This window comes from Polyodon spathula, chromosome 6, assembly GCF_017654505.1.
Source record: "Polyodon spathula isolate WHYD16114869_AA chromosome 6, ASM1765450v1, whole genome shotgun sequence".
Lineage (NCBI taxonomy): Eukaryota > Metazoa > Chordata > Actinopteri > Acipenseriformes > Polyodontidae > Polyodon > Polyodon spathula.
The window spans coordinates 44,436,945-44,449,826 of record NC_054539.1 but is presented as its reverse complement, the minus strand read 5'-3'; the positions used below and the strand labels follow the sequence as shown (position 1 = coordinate 44,449,826).

The 12,882-nt window shown below is 36.6% G+C and overlaps 1 protein-coding gene across 2 annotated transcripts in view; it reads right to left on the bottom strand.

Moving 5' to 3' along the window:
- sptlc3 (serine palmitoyltransferase, long chain base subunit 3) overlaps window positions 1-12,882 on the bottom strand; it is a 59,666-nt gene that overhangs the window by 25,577 nt on the left and 21,207 nt on the right. For both annotated transcript variants that reach the window (XM_041252928.1, XM_041252926.1), the window contains exons 5-8: window positions 11,223-11,347; window positions 5,504-5,597; window positions 1,091-1,196; window positions 18-237 (exon numbers count right to left, since the gene is read on the bottom strand). In XM_041252928.1, the coding sequence (XP_041108862.1) occupies window positions 18-237; window positions 1,091-1,196; window positions 5,504-5,597; window positions 11,223-11,347 (545 nt within the window). The remainder of the gene's footprint in view (window positions 1-17; window positions 238-1,090; window positions 1,197-5,503; window positions 5,598-11,222; window positions 11,348-12,882) is intronic.

Genomic DNA, 12,882 nt, shown 5'->3' with positions numbered 1-12,882 from the left:
ATACATTTAGGAATTACCTTCTTGCCAGCTATGTATCCCCCAGCTGCTCCAAAGCTCTTGGTGAAGGTACCCATCATTACGTCGACATCTGAAGGATCTAATCCAAAATATTCTGTGACTCCACGGCCCGTCTGCCCCACTGCCCCAATGCTGTGAGCCTCATCCAAGTACAGATAAGCCTTGTACTTCTTCTTTAAAGCTACGATCTCTGGCAGCCGCACAACCGAACCCTCCATGCTAGGAAGGCAAGGAGAGATTCAGATAGCAACAATTAAACATGCTTTGTTGTTTGGTTTTTTATTTTGTTCTCTCAAGTATCTTCAAAGCCCTTTTCTCCATCTGTTCAGATAGATATAGTATTTTTGCAGACATGGAGAAGTCTGATTAAGTAAACTACCCAACTCCATCACCTAGCTAGCCAAATAATGGTAGACGTCTTCAACAAAGGACAGCTTTGAAGAGGAAGAGCATTTAACCATTTCATCTTACGGTGGATGTTTGATATAGGTTGTAACAGAAGTTAGGTTTTAGGCAAGCAAAATGTCAAATCACATAATGGTACACAATCTGCAAACACTGCTTCAAGAAAGCTCTCGCTAGAAGCCTTACGCAAGTAAAAATATCCAATGAAGCAGGAGTTACCTGAAGCAAAATTAAAGCTTTAATAGTGTATTTAAGGGTCGTTTATATGTATTTACTGAACCACATTAGGCTGCTTGAAGCTAAGACAGTGTTTTCAAATTCTAAAGCTAAATTAGCTTTTGCAATCTACCTCTGAGGAAGAGACTGCTAAGCTCATGATGGGTTGTGAAATAACATGATGGGACTTATTCTGAGTTTAAACTCAATTTTATTTTAATACCACTCTTAATAGTAGCGACTTGTTTTCAGAAACTGGGTATTTTAAAATTAAAATTGGCCTCATTTACATGGTGGCTAACATATTATTACAACAATTCCACACTCCACAGAAGTACTATGTGTTGTAACATGCATGATAATTTACCATTCGAAGTTTCTCTATAGTAGATCTATATTTTTTATAGGTTTCACCTCAGACGTTATGTGTTTAAAGTTGCAGCTGAATTACCTGTAAATGCCCTCGACTAGAATGAGGATTTTCTTCCATGGCCGATGAGTTCGAGGCTGACCGTGCACAATGGCGTCTCTCAGTAATTTCTCTAGGCTCTGTAGGTCTAAAGGAAATCAGAAAATGATTCAGTACCATCAGGCAATCGGACGCACGCTGGAACATCACAACAGCAACTGTGATTCAACCTTAAAATGAATCCATGTAATTACCGGCTTTTTCATTTTGACTTGCCGTAACGAAACAGCAAATACTGAGCAGAAAAACAAATTAGTCCAAATTAATTTTATTATCCACCCAGACTTCCATTACATCAGAGTAGATGTTAAAACTTTATGCTGATTTGAGCTAGGCTCTAGCCAAGATAAGCACCAACTAAGACATAGCTTTACAGTAAACTAATGTGATTAATCTGCGTCTCCATCTATTTGCATTTCTTTCCATCTGATGATGTAGATATCCTTCTGCCTGGTGTTGATGGCTGAAGTGTAATTCTGGCCCCAGGGATCAGCTTATTTTGCCTCCCCAGCACATCAGCATGACAACTGTCTGGATTGAGCTAAGTAAGGTACATCTCTGGGGTCTTCAAGTGGGCACCTTCCATCCTCTGTGTTTCATTGACTAGCCCACGGCACCTCAAGAAGTCTCGAAAGTGATTCTGGTGTCCCAGCATCACGCCCCTCTGTCCCCAACTCGACCCGGCCCACCTTACTTGTACATCAGCATTGCTTTCTTTCAAAACCAGACAATCAATACAAAGCAACCCGTCTTGTAGCCGCAACTGCTGAGTCAGCCACTCACAGCCTGTCAGCTTGACTGGCGCTCAGCATCTTTCACCAACAAACTGAGATATCTGGCATTGTCCAGATAAACTGTAAGCAACCCTTACTATTTTTCTAAAACTTCTGAGCTGAAGGGTTCAAGGTTGTCGCCTTTGGCTCAAGACGCATAACGTGGTCAACTACCACACGAGTTTGACGAGCACTACTGCTTAAACAATAGAGACAGACAGTGAATTTAAAACACTGACATACCAATCATTCCCACACATCTTAAAATCCATAAACAAATCTTAAAACCCCTAATATACTGACACCTGCAAAAACAAAGCTGTGTCTTCTATTAATGAGTATATAATACTTATAAACGGATGTGTACAATTACCAACACAGGTGCATAAACAAATCATTCTCAAAAGTGAGTAGCCTGTGAACTACCTGTGGTCCAGTTTCTCCTGATGCACACCTGTTATGCTGTTAACCCCCACAAGGTGCCACTGTATTTAAAATATGCAATAGATTTAATTGGAAAAGGGAGTCTGGTTTTCCACATTAAAATTATATGAGTAGTAGAATGGAGGAACTTGAATCACAGCCCGAGAATGAATATATAAAAACAACACAATAATACAGCTCATCTATAGTAAGTGCTGTCAACGGTACAAACAGTGGCAGGTGTAGTTAAAATGCTGTTTTGCTGCATTTGATAGATACATTTAAGCCCTTATGACTGCAGTATAATAAAAAGCTTACTTATTATTATTATTATTATTATTATTATTATTATTATTATTATTATTATTAGTAATTATTCTCAAAAAGTTTAACCACCAGCATTAAAACTGACAAATGTATTTCCTACCTTCAAATGAATAGAATGTTCCTGCTTAAATGCTTATCAATTTACTTTAAATAGCTGTTCTTAATCAAATGTCTTTAAAGTAGCTTTTTCTTAATTAATAAAACTGTGTTTGGCAGTGTATTTATTTATTTACACTAATTCTGAAGGTGTCAGGACTTTAGCATTGAATGCACTACAGGCTAAAAAATAAAATAAATCTAGGAAATCGTACACAGCAACAGTGTTCCTGGTTTAGAGTGTACATGAGGTCAGTGCACCAACGATAACGCAATGCCTCATTGATCCTGGACTATCCAGCTAGTGCACTTCGGCCTGACGCATACACTTTCCACTCACCTATCCCCTAAGTGGTATGGACTTTGAACTTTATGGTGACATAATGTGAAATATTACATCATGTGAAATAACAATAGCTAAAGTATTAACTTGAGTTGGTTCATACTGGTTTCATATTTTTCAGTAATTTATTGTACAGCTATTCAGTTTATCATTACCTGTCTGTAACTACTTGAACTTGTTTCCAGTCCAGATAGGTGTCTACACCCTTTCACTGCTTCAAAAAATATTTAAGGTGTATCAATACAGTAATTTACAACATCAGCACAATGGAAACACTGCATCACAATCTTATCATTACTGTTGTTTATTCTTAACAATAAAATATACAAAAAAAACAAAAGTCTGTATTTTTCTTAGTCTGAGTAATAGATTTTCATAATAAAACAAAGACTACAGGCGTGACCAATTTAAATCCTGGAGGGCTGTTCCACTCCTGGGTTATTGTGTTACATAGTCTGACTTTAAAGGTTTAATAATTCACTGAATTAAACCATTTAGAATAATGTTAAAACAAAGAGAGATTAGCAATTATTTTTTGATCCAGCAGATGGAGACATTTGAGCAATTTTGTGTGAAAGCAGCAAATAGTACATGCTGTATGCTGCTTTCACACAAAAGAGCAGTGGGTCTGCTCAGGGCTGTGTGAAGAGCCCAGTTGTGTGGGTACGCAACTGAAAGAAAGGTACTGTGTGTTCAATCAATTTTGTTGTGGCTGGTAAATGGTTTAGCCATCCAGTGACAGTTAGGTTCCTGACGTGTTTAGTCAGCGCTTCAAAACGGAGTTAGGCTTTGGTTTATTTGATTTGTGTAAATTAAAAGTGCATCACTGTGCTGCAACTGCAAAATCCTGTGTCTTGGGCAAACGGACGACCGGGAGTGACAGCCGTATTACCACACGCACGCACGCACGCACAATCTTTAAAAAGTCCTTAAAGCTTTGTGAATCGGGTGTAGTATGTAGCCAGGAAAGTGTTAATTCAGTGCAGGCGAAAGAATATATAATATCACATTAAAGTTACCACACACTGGGATATAGTCTGATGTGTCAAACCTAAACTGTTGATCAAGATGAAACTCCAGACAAACCTGTTTAACCACATGCTGCTGTGAAATTACACGATGTAGCCATTTACATAAAGGACTTGCTGCTTCCAAGCTATATTTTTTTTATTGTTCAGCTGTCTTACACAATGTTGGCTTCTAAACCTGAACCCGAAAACCAACACCTGTTTTGTTCTCTCACTGCGAGCACTCCAACCTTGAGTGAGCGATTCATGCATCTTTATATACACATTATACCCTGTGCACCAATACATACACACCAACAATAACACACCACATTAAACATAAAACAAAATACACACAGAGGCAGGGCACCCCACCACAATAAGTCAGTATTATTGTATATGAATGTAGGGTTGTTAGTATATGTTCACAGGAACAGTGTCAGGTTTATAACAAGCTGAAAATCTGGGTAACAGTTACCTTTCATCTCTATAGCCATCGTCAAAAATAGCTAACAAGTGAATATAGTTTGCTGAAGAAAGTAGAAATATTGACTACAACATTTTTCTTTTTTTTAAATGTAGAATAAATCCAAACATGTTTGCTTGCATACAAGTAATGATAATGTACACACTTTAATATAGATAAAGTCACTCCTGGCTCACTGTAACATCAATATGCCTGTTCCTGTATTTCAGTTGCATTTTTCATGCCTAAAGATGAAGACGTGAGCCGGAATGTGAACATGGTGGCAGCAGAAAGGATTCTGTTAGCTACACTAAGTTTCAATATCAATAGCTTTATACAGTTTTTACAGCTTAAGGTCCAGTTTTGTATAAATATTCCTAAACTAAATAAGCTGAAAACAAAAGTCAGATTTATACAGTTAAGTGCTACCTCCAAATGTCATGATTCACGAATTCCTTTTTGATTTGTTAATTCACGGTCAGGCAGTGTTGACAGTAAATTACTACATTTTACTACATTTTACTGTATTAGGGACCTTCATTCACCTAATAATCATATTTGCACACAGTCTGTACAGCAGACCTTGTTTTTTAATTAGTGTCTACTCTATATAAAAAAAAAAAAAAAAAAAAAAAAAACAGCTCTGTAAGGAACACACAGTACATTGCCTGCTGGGTGTGAGGACAACATTCCCAGGGTGGGACCCTCCTTTTGGACAAGGCAGGGCATGCAAAGACAAAGGCACCTTTCAAATCCTGCGTATATTCTCAAAGACAATGTGTGTCAAAATTTGCCAGGTGCTTGCAGGCATAGTACCAGTCATCAACCCCGCTGCTCTGCTAAAAAGAACACCCGTTTACAAGGCTGTGTGTATTTTTAGTTGCTTATCTGTCAAATCTGATAATCTAACAAAGTGAAATGACAGTGGCTCAAACACATGTAAATTGGCTGCTCGCTTACTGTTGTGCTTAAAAACGCGGATTGTGGATCCCGACAGTCTTGCTCCCAGGACAAGAGAGGTATGGTTTAACTCGTCACTTAAAATGAGGCAGCCCTGGAAGAGACAGTAAAAAGATTATCGTGTTTTATATATTTAGAACCTTCTAAAACATGCAAAAACAACTTTTAAATCTACATGGGACACAGCAATCTTTAATTATGTGACAGGCAACACTTAGTTCCATCAGAGATAAAGTATTCCCCCTTCTTGTTCCCTTGTCCCCCCATGAATGAAACCAGAACCTTGGTATGGATATGCATTTCGGTATATTTTTATGAACGTTTAAACCATATCTAAATGCACACACACTCTTTATATTACATTCTGGTGTATACTGACAGCCCTGGTTAGTATTTTCTAAGCAAAGAAACACTTAATAAGCAAATAAGGTTTTTAACATTGTAAAGTATATATTGAAAGGTTTATATTTAAATGCCCTCTTCAATCAAACAATGGTTGTAATTAAAGTGGTCAGTTGAGATAGAACTATATACATATTCAATACATTTTCAGATAGTATGTTTTTAGAATAGTTTGTTTCTTAAGTTCATCAAAAAAAAAAAACAACAGGAACCTCTTCCATTTGTTTTTTTAAATTTATTTATTTATTTGTTTAGTAACTTTGCCCATAATCATGACTGTTCTTTAAACAAATTGTTCTTCAGCAACTGTCACCCACACGTACAGCACAAATGCAACATGGCTACAGGAAAGGTAAAGCGAGGTGTGCTTACAACTGAGAAAACGTTGGAAACACTTTCACTTTGGAAAAGATTTTGGAAATTGGAGAGAGTACTGTGACTGATATTAAAAAGTCTGCCTCAGAGATTTAAAAGTTTGCGGTCTTTGTTAGTAGGGGTGGGATTTTCGAAAAATACAGGCCTATCGCTCGAGTACTTGAACATTACAATTTCTGAGTACTCAAGTACTCGAATCCAACACCACTCTCTTATATATACTAGTGTAGATAAACCTCCCAAACATTGCCACATGCCCAATTTTTAAATACCAATCCAACACATAATCCCTTAATATATTAAGTAATGAATGTAATGTTTACCTAAGGTGATCAGATTTTTAAGTCCTTAAACTGGGACAGTGAGGAAATATTGTGAATAACTTCCAGGCTACGGGGAAGCTCTGTAGTTTTTATTTTCACCAATGTTTGATCTTATATCATATTGAAAGTGACTGCAGCGATTCATGGTGATATTCAGAGTGGAATCTTTTACTTTAAAAAAAAAAAAAAAAGTGAATAAATGATCTTATTGTCTTTGTAATTTCATTTCTGCATAGTTATTACATTACACAGTAGCAATTCAATACTATCAAATTCTGAGATGCTGTTTTGTTGTTGATTACTGCTGCAAATCTAGTCCCTTTTCTGCCTAAGAAATTGCATCTTCTCCCTTTGATTTCCACTTTCCATCTTGCTCTATGCTATCCTCCAGCATCTAATCTGCAAACCAGGTCCTTCTTGTATGAAAACATTACATATCTCAATATTTCTATGTATTAAATGGTTACTTCACAGAATCAATTTTTTTTCAAAATATTTAATTTCTTTCCATTTAATATGACAGTCTGTATTTTTTTTTCTATTGCAGTTTCTACTTGGGTCATTAGTGTGCCATGATTAATTGTTCCTGGTTTTTTTCACAGTCACTTACTTTCTCCTATTAAACTATTGCTATTAAAAAGGTGATGAAATGTATTAAATATCCTATATTTTGACTGTGTGCAATAAATGAAGCCCACTAATGAGATGTTGAGTTTTGTTTTGAAGCTGCCCTGATTGCACAAAAGGGAATTTCCTTCTGAAGTAGTTATTAAGTTGGTAAATAGTAATCCACGTAGGCAAATCCTTTAAGTTTCTCAGAATAGTTGTATTTCCAAATTCCTCCAACATGCTGTAAGCTGACGGGCATCACTTAAAATGGAAAACGACCTGTTAAAAACGTGCTAATTGCATGATGAGATTTCCTGTCTATTACATTTTTCAGGACCAATCAATGAACATGAGAATGCGTCTTCTAACAATCTAAATTAGATAACTACACATTTTACGAAGGCTAATTTCTTGGCTGGAGTTTATTTTTTTGAGTCAACAGTATAGGCTGAGATATTGATCAAGCTGTAATAAGATTAAATTATGTTTGTTTTCTGATCAAATGAAATGTTGTCATGTCTTTACTTAGGAAATAAATACTATTTAATTGTCCTTAATATAAGCATAAGCATTAGTAAAATGTGCAGATAAGTTTTCAGATTGTCAGGAGACGCTTTCTCATTACCATTGATTGGTACTGAAAAACTACACAGACAAGGCAGGAAATGTCATCATACAATTAACACGTTTTTAACTTTTGTTTTAAGTTATACCTGTTGGCTTAAAACATGTCAAAAAGGAAATTTGGAAAAAAAAAAATATTTGGAGAAACTTAAAGGAGAAACCCCACCCCCAGCCCCCCAGTAATTTGAGCCCTTACATTTGCCTCTTTTACTGAAGGAAAAACACACTTCTAAAACACATTATATAGCTATCACACATATGCAACAGATAGCATTAACCTTTTTCTCTATTTTAAGATATACATCTTCTATAATACATTTAACACAGAAATATAAATAAGGGGCTTAAAAAGAGGGTTATCCTGCCACTAAGGCAGCTTATTTACATATGTTTTAAAGAAGAAAGGTAAAATAAATGGGGAAGTGATTCTTTTTTTTTTTGTAATTGTTTTAAACTATTTGTACCACACACAGCAGCCTACACAGCTAAAAACAACATCAAATATATACTTAAAGAAATATAAAATGTTCTAAAACTTTTACAATATTTTTACAACATGAATTTCACAAATGTGAAAATAGCTATAGTTAATACATGATTTTGTATTATTCACTAACACACTTAATAATTATTCTTAGAGGGTATCTGTGGTGAACTGAAGGTGAAGATAGACTTATGCCATTAGAAAATATGTTTCCAAAAACTTTTGTTATACTTTACAGCCCCTCCTACTGTTGTGGTGGGCTATTGTGATGCACAAAGTGTTCAAATCATGACAAGCTTCAGTGCAAGACTGAGTTGTATGTGAACATGGCAATGTGATGTGACGTGACAACGTTGATTTCCGCAATTGTCGCCTATAGCTACACGCAAAGCAAAGTCGTTTGCACGCAGATATATAAATATCATGGATGAAGAGAATAATTCTGGCACAAAACAATGGTACCTGTATGAGCCATTATTGTTAGACTAGTGCAGTAGTCTAACTTCTTCAAGCAGCGAGAGGTGAGAATGATGATTCAGACGAGGATAGCCGCCAGTTAGTTTTAGCAACAGTCAGTGTATAAACCCACCCACAATTATCTGTGATTGGTTGCAAATATGAAAGTTGATTGTTCAGTAATTCTCCAGATTTGCATGCACTTATTAGATTTGCATGCACTTATTACATTGTACTGTAATGAGTTAGATATGGTAGTAACACAGCAGCCTGAATGGAAATACAATATTCTGTTACCGGCACAACGATGCTCTGGGAAAAAAACGGGACGAAATGAGCGTCCCAAGAAAGGTTCTGGGGACACTTGGACCAGTGTTCCAAAAGTGGGACTGCCCCATCCAAAACATGGCGTCTGGTCACCTTATGTTTGCCTTCTTGTGCACTTAATTGTGTATGGTCAAGTATTAGTAAATAAAGTAATGTATTCAAATGCACATATTCACACAATTTACATTAAATTGTTAAAAAGAGATGCCTGGCCTGCCTGTTTTAAGTGTGTCTCTGAGGTCTTTAGTGCAGTAGTTCAAATATACAAACAAAAATTGTACTAAACATAAAACAGCCATTTGGTCCAAAATCATACAGAACAATTTCAAGTGAAAAAATCCTTCTGCCTCTGGGAAGACTGGGGAATCCGGTGCACGAGTTTGTGGTAATCGCAACTTTTTCTCCCTTTGAGTTTGTCCAGCCTCGCTGTTATTTTTTTACACGTCGGCACATTATGGCTCATCACATCTTGAAATCTAGGTGAATTGTACAATCTAAACAATGATATTTTGTGAGAATCATATAATATTTTGAGAAATTATTATTATAATTAAAGCGACAGGTTTCATCGTCTTTTGCGATATGTAGTGACTTTAGAGTTTTTTTGTAGTGGATAAAAAGTTGTATTGAAAAATATATTTATTTTGCAATTGATGGTTACTGGGATAATCTTACATCGGTTTCAAAACTGCTGCAGTCACGATTCACACACGCTGTCCTTCTCATAGGGGTTAACGTGGTCACACCCTGTTCGGCCAAATCTATAGCAAATGTTGTTATGGATGTTTGCTTTTTATTGCCATCAGCAGCTCCATCCACAGTAATTTCTGAATGTTTTAATTTCAAATGACGAAGCACTGAACTTGTGTTTTTGAGGAACGCCAATTTTGTTTGGCATAATTTACATACCACTTTTTTTTTGCTTCGCCTCGTTGCATTGTTTAGAAATGGTGTTTAATAAAAAAAAAAATATAACAAATGTCAGAAAAAACGTGTCTCTTACCACATGGACTGGATACCATACCACGCCTACTACAGCAAGAACAGAGTGCGCCACTAAAGCGCCAGACTGACCGAGGATAACATCCGCCCCAGTGTCAATCCTTCTGTTGCACCAATAAGAAAAACTACTTGGAGGCAATTACCAAACCCCTTCTTTTTATAATAGCCACCCTTACTCTGGCACCACAGCAGTCAGATACCGTATATGACAAATTACTAAAATGAATACATTAAAAAAATATGCCTTCGGTGAAATTTGTCATGGGACTGGTTATACGTCTAGCATATTATTAAACAACTGACCGCTTCTTTAGAGTTTTTACGTTTAAACATTTGAAATTCCCAGCCCTAAACCTTAGAGACCTAAATACTGTCGACTTTCCATCCTTACCTACAGTCCCTATGGGTTCCATATCTTTATTAGGCCAGTCCATCTACAACAATATTTTTAGTTTGCAGAAAACGTAATTAAGTTTTTTGAAGAATGGATGCTGTTTTGCATGTTTGTTCTATTGACTGTTTATCATACTTTGTATTCAAAACTTCTGGGTCACTGGTAGAATAACAAGACATTGGACATTTTGTATACCTTTGTAAATGTTCTTCTTGGGTTGCAAGGAAGTGGACAAAAGTTAGGTAGGTTAAAGTGGGGGTCATTCAGTTTTCACAGCTCCTCCTTCTCTAAATGTGCATTGCTGAGTTTCTATTTGTTTTTAAGCATAACAGCAGCATGACAAAAGTACGCTTAACTCTGGATTAGCCAAAGGCCGAAATGTATTGTAACCAACTGTTTATTTTTCTATACCTGCAAGTCCTAAAAAAATAAATAAAAAAGGGCATTTTTAAGGTGAAGTTTGAATTTATTAGCTTTTTGTCCTATTGTAATTGTAGTTTGAAATACAATGCACAAAGCAATTACCATAGTAATTCAGTCAGAAAACTCTTGTTCTTGATGCAAACAAAAAAATTATTACACTAATAAAAACAAATAAAATAATCAAATTATACCAATAAACTGGTGACACTTTCAGTTTTTTTTTTCTTTTTTCTTGTGTTCACAATATCTTTGGTTGGTGTCAAAGCTTAAAACTACATTTTAAGCATGAATAGCCCTTACCTTGCCAACTAGTGCTGGAATGTTCATGGAGTTGGTAGCAAAGCCCATTCCAAATGTCATAGAATCTTCTACCCCCAGAAACTTTGCCACCAGGTCTTCCAGTTCATTGTGGATGTCAAGGTTGCCTGTAAAGAATTGAGAATTGGAAGCCTTAGTTTTCAAAACATCCTGCCAAACACTTACACTGCCAATAACAGGATACTTGGTCATGGCAACATGAGGCAACATTCATTGTCCTGCCTTATGTTGTTAAAATTAAATGTCAGATCCGTATTACTGCAGATAAACATTTACCTATGATATCATGATGGCATAACTAATTGATGGAAACTCAATGTATTACCAAGACTATAGGAACACCTGTTAAGTATTTCTTCTAGTATCCTTGGCCAAATACACTCCACATTTACATTAATGTTTTTACTGTTTAAAACAAATAATTTAATATTCCACAATATTTGTTCTAAATTTGTTTCTGGCAATGCTGTGAATGATTCTCTGGGGTTCCTAATGGGTAATAACACACAGTTAAATGAGTGACATAATAATCTCTCCAATTTCATTTTTTAATCTTTCTGTAAGGGATACTTTACCCACAATCCCTCCCAGTTGTGTTTATTGGTGGACATCTTCCCTCATCTCACTTTTTTTTTTAGGTCAATTACATGCAAGTGCAGTCAAATCTTGCGAGGGAGCTCATTGCACAACCTTTCATTAAACAGACACCCACACCAACCACTACTTTAGTTAGAAAATGATTCATAATCAAGATTAACAAGTAGTTCAGCTAACACTATTTCCACACACGACTCGGTGTGGTTGTAAGACAGTGTTACATTGGTTGAGATTCTGAATAGGGTGGAGGAGGCCATTCTAAAAGCAGGAGAGGAGTATTGTGCAATCCCAAAATGTTTTAAATGTGTGAAGTCAGAACTTATGAAATGTTATGAATGTTGTTTGGCAGTTGCTTCCATATCTTAGACTACATAAAGTGGATTGTCTTCACTCTGCTGGAACAAACTGCAGATGTCCAGCTCCAATATCCCTGATTGAATTAGAGGAGTAAAATCAAGAAAATTCAAACAAATTCATCAGGTCTAATCAGTGTCACCATGGCTGCCTGTGGTGGTCGTGCGCATTTAACTTGCATGTATGCAGTTAACAAATCCAACACCAATTAAAACTTAGCTCTCTGCAACAGAGATCGAATGATTCTTGGTGTTAGCTCTCCCTCCTGACCTGCGACGGCGCTGTGTAAAGGGAACAGAGTACCCTGGACTAAATGGCATGACAGTTTATTCCCAGGGTTAGGTGGAAGTCGGCCATCTAGAAAGGGGGCGGAGCTACGGTACACAAACTCAATGACCTGGATGGGAAATGGCATGGCATCTGCAGATTGGAGGAGCAGATGCGCTCATTAACCAAGGGGTCATGAGTGAGGGCATAAATAGGGGACGTAGTAAAGTGATCTGTTCCTTTTAAATGGTTAGAAACAACCTAAAAGGAGACCCTGTGAAAAATGTGAGTGTTGTGTTTGTTTGTTTTGTCTCAAGTAAAAACTGTTTGTTTGTTATTTAGACTACTAATACAATACAAGCACTGTAGCCGACGGCCAGCATCAAAACCAGACACCAGCACTTCCCTTGTTTCACAGAGAACT